The sequence below is a fragment of the Sebastes fasciatus genome, chromosome 6, assembly GCF_043250625.1.
Source record: "Sebastes fasciatus isolate fSebFas1 chromosome 6, fSebFas1.pri, whole genome shotgun sequence".
NCBI lineage: Eukaryota > Metazoa > Chordata > Actinopteri > Perciformes > Sebastidae > Sebastes > Sebastes fasciatus.
Genome location: NC_133800.1, coordinates 30372107 through 30379610, shown reverse-complemented (window position 1 = coordinate 30379610; position 7504 = coordinate 30372107). Strand labels below are relative to the sequence as shown.

The following is a 7504-nucleotide window of genomic DNA, read 5'->3' as shown; positions in this document are numbered from 1 at the left end:
CAGCACACCACACACTGACAGATTCTAACAGAAATCTCGCAAAATCTCTCTCGATCAAACGTGACATTTGTGTAAACAAACACGGCAGACGACGGGCAGGATGTTAGCGATGTTGCATTAATTTGTGCCGAAAATTAACAAAGAAAAAATCTGGATGAAGTCATGGAGACACGTTAAATAAACACTTGTGTTGTTGCCACAAATCAACAAGTTGGTCCATTTCTGAGCTCCATCTTACTACTACTTCATGCTTCGTGTTTTGCAGCCCACAAAAAAACTGACTGGGTTGCCTTATTTCACAGTTTGTGGGTTGGTAGGCCCTCCAGAGATTTTCATGATATGTGCCCTTCAATCAAAGCAGTTAACCATACCACCTTTTAAATCCCAAAAAGTAGCTACAAGAGACGGAAAGGAGAGTTCTCTTCAAGTGACGAGTTTTATTTCAGACCATCAGCCAAACTAAATGTCTCCCTCTGTGTCTGTTTTTCTCTCGTCTCTCTGCCCAGGCGGCACTGACATCGTGTCATGCTTCATGGGTCAGAACCCGACAGTTCCAGTTTATCGGGGTGAGATCCAAACAAGAAACCTCGGCATTGCTGTGGAAGCCTGGAGCCCAGATGGTATACTATTGCTTTTTTCTCTCCATTCATTCAAAACTTTATCGAGCAATCTACAAAAATATTGACTACAGAGTTAAGGGATCATGTAGAGGTTGTGAGGAAGTTGCTAGTTTGAATCCTAGAAGAGACTGGAAAAAAAAATGATTGAGGAAAATCTATCACAAGCCTGTTTACAAACTGCTGCGATGCCCCTTGAGCACACTTCCCATCTGCTTCTGGAGCTGCTGCTTAGCTAACAGAACAAGACTGGAGTTCTACTCGATTGCTCCCGTATGTCGATGTACCTGTATGCATTGGCACGAATTTGAAGCTAGCAATTGCTGAAAAATTAAGAGAGTAATTAGTGTATTTTCCCAGGGTAAATACAGGAAACAGCTCCAGGGAAATACATTTCTTCCATAAACAATCCAAACAAAATAGAGAGATTTCTTTTATCTAGCTGGGAGTCTCTATGTTTTTCTCATTGATTTGAGTCCCTTGTTCCCCAGCTCCCGATCCCTGCTGCAGGCTGTACTGGCGTGTCTCCACCACCTCAAAGCAGAGTGGATTGAGAGATATTTTAAAGGCAGTTTTGTAGGAAGAGTTTGGGATTATTTTAGTCAGTCTCTAAGCCTATAACACCTTCCTGAGGGAGGAAGTGAACTACACACTAAAGAGTGTGGGATACATTACCAGGTGATTCTTATTTTCTTTATCTGAGAATGTGTTTGTGTTCATAGCTGTGTGTCTAACAGTATGTGTGTGTTTCTTTTTTTGGAAAAGTATATCTGAAGCTTCTAACTTTATTTTTTTGTTCTGTGTGGACAGGTAAGCCCGTATGGGGAGAGAGCGGGGAGCTCGTCTGCTTGAAACCGATCCCCTGCCAGCCAACACACTTCTGGAACGACGAGAACGGGAGCAAATACCACAAAGCGTACTTTTCTACATATCCTGGTAAGTACAGAAACATCACACATAAATACAAGCTTAAATACAGTATACATACACACAGAGAACCCAGAAAAAAAGAAGCACTTGTAATGATATAATGCATCTTTTATATTGTTATGTTGAGTTCAATTCTTGACAGGTTTTTCTCATCAGCTATTTTTCATTGTGGTTTTATGGTTTTACATTTTGTTTTTAATCTGTTACCACAGGGGTGTGGGCCCACGGAGACTACTGCAAAATCAACCCAAAGACAGGAGGCATTGTCATGCTGGGCAGAAGGTCAGCCATTAACTGTTCTACTCAGGGGAGAGCTACTGAATGCTGAAATAAAAGCACGTTTTATCACTGTAGTTTTAATTGATTGATTTACTGAGAGCACTGTGCGAGTGGGCAGGTTAAAATGGCCTCTTTGTGGCTGAGATTTGGCACAGGAATCAGGACCTGTCGCCGCTGCGCACACCGACTGCGACCGTTCCATCCTTCATACGGCGATTGCCTCATTAACGTCATGGTTCCAGCCTTTGGTTTAAATCAGAAATATTGCCAAACGGGCGCTTTTGCTTTTCACTTTGACACCAAATCCTCCGCCATCGTCTTGTCTGTCAACTCTCTCTCCACCCATGTGTGAAATCTGACTCCTGCTACTCTGAGCTGAGACTCTGTATGGAGCAGACACTTTCACTTTCAGTTCGTACGTCTGTCATCAGAGTATGTATTGATAACAAGGCGTGTAAAATACGTGTAAATGAACTATATGGGTTTTATTTCTATAAAAAAACTAAACGTTGAAGGTTGTTGTCATGTAATGTAATTGATGTATGCCTGAACACGTGTAACAGCAACTACTACGGCAAGCCCAGGCACAATATAAGATGTAGAAAAACACCAACGGAAGATTCAGTTAATGGAAAATAGAGAAATATACACGAAGGGAAACAAATAAATAGACAAACATATAGTTTCCATATTGCATATAAAGAAAGAAAGAATCACCAGTTTACAGAAAGTGAAATTGTTTCTGTATCCCGGTAGATTTTTTCTTCTTCTTCTCCAGTGCAGCGTGTTTTATGATGTGTGGCAAGAAGACAGCTCCTCAATGACAGACACTAGAGTTTTGGATGTTGAACTTGTGTTTGTTCTGCAGTGACGGAACATTGAACCCCAACGGAGTCCGATTTGGCAGCTCGGAGATTTACAACATTGGTGAGTGTTGAACGTTACAGGTGGAGGTGCAGGGTGGGGGCGGAAGAAAGGATGAAATGATGGAAAAGCATTTTTGTGAGCTTAAGTTGAGTCGTGGTCTTCTTTATGTTGGTGGAAAAGATACTTTGCCATCCCATCATAAGTTTGTTCACTTTTCATTATTTGTTCATTTAACAGAATGGAGTAAAAACACAATTTCTTCTTATATTGCCAAAAGGAATGCAGTGTTTCTGTGCTTAGTTTGTAAGTTGGAAGCCGTGAAATATTTGTCTCTGTTCTCTCGCCCATTTCCTCAAACTCTTACAACACTCCACCTTTTCCTCTCCTCCTCTGTGTTCTCCTAATCTTTGCTCCCTTCCTCTCTTCACCTCTCACCTCCTCTCCTCTCCTCGCCTCTCATCTGCTCTCCTCATTTTCCCTGCTTTGCCCTCTCCTTTGCTCTCCTCTCTGCAGTGGAGGCGTTCGAGGAAGTGACAGACAGTCTTTGCGTTCCTCAGTACAACGCCGACGGAGAAGAGCGGGTTATTTTGTTCTTAAAGATGAGGCCTGGTAAACCCTTCTGTCCGGAGTTGGTGGTGAAGATTAGAGGAGCCATAAGGAAAGCTCTGTCCGCCCGACACATCCCCGCCCTGCTGATGGAGACCAGAGACATTCCTGTAAGAGAAATATGAATAAACTAGGGCTGTCAGTTGATTCTAATATTTAATCACGATTAATCGCATGATTGTCCATAGCTAATCGTGATTAATCGCAGTTTTTATCTGTTCAAAATGTATCTTAAAGGGAGATTTGTCAAGTATTTAATACTCTAATTAACATGGGAGTGGGCAAATATGCTGCTTCATGCAAATGTAAGTATATATGTATTATTGGAAATCAATTAACAACACAAAGCAATGACAAATATTGTCCAGAAACCCTCACAGGTACTGCATTTAGCATAACAAATATGCTCAAATCATAACAGGGCAAACTCAAACTCAAGACTTGACTATGACTTGCCCCAAACTGCATGTGATTATCATAAAGTGGGCATGTCTGTAAAGGGGAGACTAGTGGGTACCCATAAAACCCATTTTCATTCACATATCTTGAGGTCAGAGGTCAAGGGACCCCTTTGAAAATTCCTCGCCGAAATTGAGCCCTTCCTGAAAAGCCAGTATGACATGGTTGGTACCAATGGATTTTTTTAGGTTCTCTAGTTTCATATGATACCAGTGTCTTCACTCTAGCTTTAAAATTGCCTAAGAACCTAAAAATCGCATGTTGCGTTAATGCGTTAAAGAAATTAGTGGTGTTAAAACAAATTTGCGCTAACGCGTTAATATCTCGTTAACTTTGACAGCCCTAGAATAAACCTGTCAGATTATCCTGTAAAAGTCGGTTCTTGCTTGAATGACGCCCCTTTTCTTCTTCTTCTCCCCTGCAGTACACCATCAGCGGTAAGAAGGTGGAGGTGGCGGTGAAACAGGTGATTGCTGGCCGGGAGGTGGCGCAACGAGGTGCTTTCTCCAACCCGGATTCGCTGGACCTCTACAAGAACATTCCTGAACTGCAAAACTATTAAGAGATGATGAGGCTTCAGTGAGCCGGAGAGAGGACCTGCAAGAGAGAACCAACGAATTCAGTCTAGTTTTTAAATTAATTTAATATTATTCTAATTTACAGGAACAGGGTGAGTTTACAAAGGCACCTTGAGCCTTGTACAGGGCATAAGAAAGGAAAATATGGTACAAATAATATGTAAATATAATAATAACTCTAAGGTATAAGGCAGACGAGAGACTGCTCCATTGGCTTTCTATCAAGTGATCAAGCAGCTGCTCTTACTGTCGTCTACCATGTTGTGCAAGTTAATTCAGCTTTGGATATAATATGACGTTCACAGCTCATGCTCTGAAGCCACCAATAAGGGAGAATTGTAATTTAGCGACAAGCGTTTGCTCTGGCTTCACGTTCTGATCGCTATCGGCCAGTGAAGAGCCGTATCTCTCTGCTTTAACCCCCGGTGTCGGTTCTGAGTGGGTCCCACACTGGGAACCCATGGGAGTGTGCAGATAAACAAACACCTGGGATTAACGCCTCAGCTTCGGCTCATATCACCATGTCATTGTTATGTGGTGTGTGTTGCTTTATCAAATGTATATTTACGAATATATATATATATTTTGGACTGTGAAATTACGTTAATTATGCATTTGAAGATAGTGAACCGAACCTGTTAGCCAAAGTGAGTCTCAGATTTAGATTTATTTAGTAACATGTCAGGAAGTTGTAGTTTGATTAAATGAACCAGAGATTCCAGAGAAAACTTTTCCCGACATAACAAAATAATTGCTCAAATCCCAACAATCATTTGACTTTGTAAAAAATGACTCTATTTCATTCCGCCCAAGACATCAAGGCATGAATTAATGAAGCTCTCAACAAGCAAACGTTTTTTTTGTCAAATTGCCCCTCATTTATCAAGCTATCGTACAAACAAGTCCGCTGAGGTCAAGTGTGATCTGAAGGTTGATTTCACCACAAAAGCCTGTATTTATTAGTTCCATATCTATGTTCAATGTTATTCTAAGACAACTGTGTTCTCTTAACTTCTCATGCTGTGTGGCAAAGCCTCAAGGCTAATTCATGCTTTTAAAGATGAACTGCAGTGGTTTGGTCACCAGTAGTACGACATGAGCAACATGGATCAATATACAATAACAAAAATCAGAAGGTTTAGAAGGTAACCCGCACAATGCGTGATATAAAAAAGATGACCAGAATGTTAATTGTGTGACAATTACAGATATAAATGTCAAAGAAGCATTTGATTTTTTGGAGATAAATTAAGCCAACAGAAGCATTTTATACTGATGTAGAGGTAGCATTTTTCTTACGAGGCTGTTTTTTCCTATTTGACTTTTGATTAAGTTTTGGCCGCTTGTTTCTGGATTATTTTAAACATGTTTAATTAGGTATTAATGTAGACAAATCAACTGAGAAAACTCTGCAGTTCACCTTTAATGTCATATTCACTACTGCTTAGATATAATACATTTCCTCTTTAAAGGTACCCTGTGGAGTTTGGGTCCACTTGTAGCGCTGTGGATTAATATTTAGAAAAGTGGGTCCCCGTTTTGAGTGTATCTTGTGCGTGTGCATGAGCTTGCGGGTGACGGGGTACATATTCCTGCCAATGGTGTCACACTATTCCACTGATTGAGAAGTAGCAATGCACCAGCAAAATGCAGGGGCGAAGACAACTGCAACCGGCGAACACGGATGTAAACAATGCAGGTTTCAAGTAAAAATAAATCAGCTTTTCTACTGCTGACTTGTTTTTTAGGCGTCTGGTGAGAAACACTAATGTTAACAGAACTCCACAGGGTTCATTTAAAGTCCCAAAGATGCATCGGCTCTCTATTAAAGAGACGGAGATCATAATTGTACACTTTGCACTTTAGTACTGTTTACTGTATGTGACGTTGATCATATTGAAATCTGGTGAAACGTGGCAGATCTACTGTTCCATTCTGTAGTGTGAATGCAGGTCAGGCAGTTTTTCTTCTGCTTTTTAATACTAGGCCAAGGGTTTGCAAACATTATTCTGGGTGTGTCACATGTAAATAATAAGATGTATTTGGTTCTTTCATATCCGCCTTTAGTGAATCTATAATGTAATTTTTACTTGTTTTGTTGCTGCAAGAAAGTTGATTGAATCAGATTGTGACGCGTGTCTTTCTACAGTCGATCATTTGCTCTTTTACACATCATAATAATGGTCAGTCTCTAGTTTATGTTGGATGTTGACAGAGCCGTGAATGGATGTGAACTCCTTTTTTGGCTATGTTCAGTCAGAGTTTTTCAGGGGGATATTTGCATAAGAAACCACTTGAGTCGTGTATCAACAGAGATTTTGTTTCCTGGTTGACAACTGTCAGCTACCCAATAAAGTAAAGCCAGTCTGAGAGCGAAAGCTCAAAACAAACAACTTTGTGTTCCAAAACTTCAGCCTTTAATACTCGTTGGAGATTTACACCATGAGCATCCTCATTGTTTTCCTGAGATTAACTGGGAGACCCTTTATCCCATGCTGCCTGGACACAGCTCGCATGTAAAGGCCCAGACGCACCAAACCGACATCAGAGAACGAGCAGCGACAAAGGCAACTGTTGAGTCGCCTCACGTCTACTTTGTCTTGGCCAAAAAGCTGCACTCGAACCAACCGCAAAGACTACAGCTGATGGCCAGTTACCACGTACATTCGGCGTCTGAGTGAGAGGAAACAACTCTCCACACCAGCGGGCGGTGGTAGTCTGTATTCATCATTCAAAAAGGGAAACCTCTCTTCCGTTTCTCTTCTCGTGCATTGATTCCTTTAAGCTGAACAGCCAATCAGAGTGAATTCTCTCACCGACGGGCTCCGTCGCCGATTCAACATGCTGAATCGGCCGAAAAAACTTCAACACGGTGCGGGGCACACCACAAAAACTAGGCCGACAGACGCTCACCAACAGCCATGATTCTACAGTAGCCCAGAACGGACAAGGCAAGGCAGCTTTAAACCAAACACTGGCGCTAGAGAGAGAGAATACTTTATATTATCGGTGGGCCATAGGCTCAATCTCCATTTTGTTACCTCCTTCGGCGATAGATAACGATTCACAAACATTTATATAATTGAAAATCCTCGAGATTGCCCTTTAAACAAGAACATTTTGACTGATATTCTTTCCTTGCTTCTTTGTCTGCTTCACTTTTGGGTT

At 41.3% G+C, this 7504-nt stretch overlaps 1 protein-coding gene across 1 annotated transcript in view; it reads left to right on the top strand.

The window, feature by feature from the left end:
* aacs (acetoacetyl-CoA synthetase) overlaps nucleotides 1–6729 on the top strand; it is a 41858-nt gene extending 35129 nt beyond the window's left edge. The window contains exons 13-18 of the mRNA XM_074639134.1: nucleotides 507–620; nucleotides 1428–1553; nucleotides 1760–1829; nucleotides 2695–2753; nucleotides 3207–3409; nucleotides 4183–6729. Coding sequence (XP_074495235.1) covers nucleotides 507–620; nucleotides 1428–1553; nucleotides 1760–1829; nucleotides 2695–2753; nucleotides 3207–3409; nucleotides 4183–4320 — 710 coding nt within the window. The 3' untranslated portion in view covers nucleotides 4321–6729. The remainder of the gene's footprint in view (nucleotides 1–506; nucleotides 621–1427; nucleotides 1554–1759; nucleotides 1830–2694; nucleotides 2754–3206; nucleotides 3410–4182) is intronic.
* Nucleotides 6730–7504: the final 775 nt, after the last annotated feature.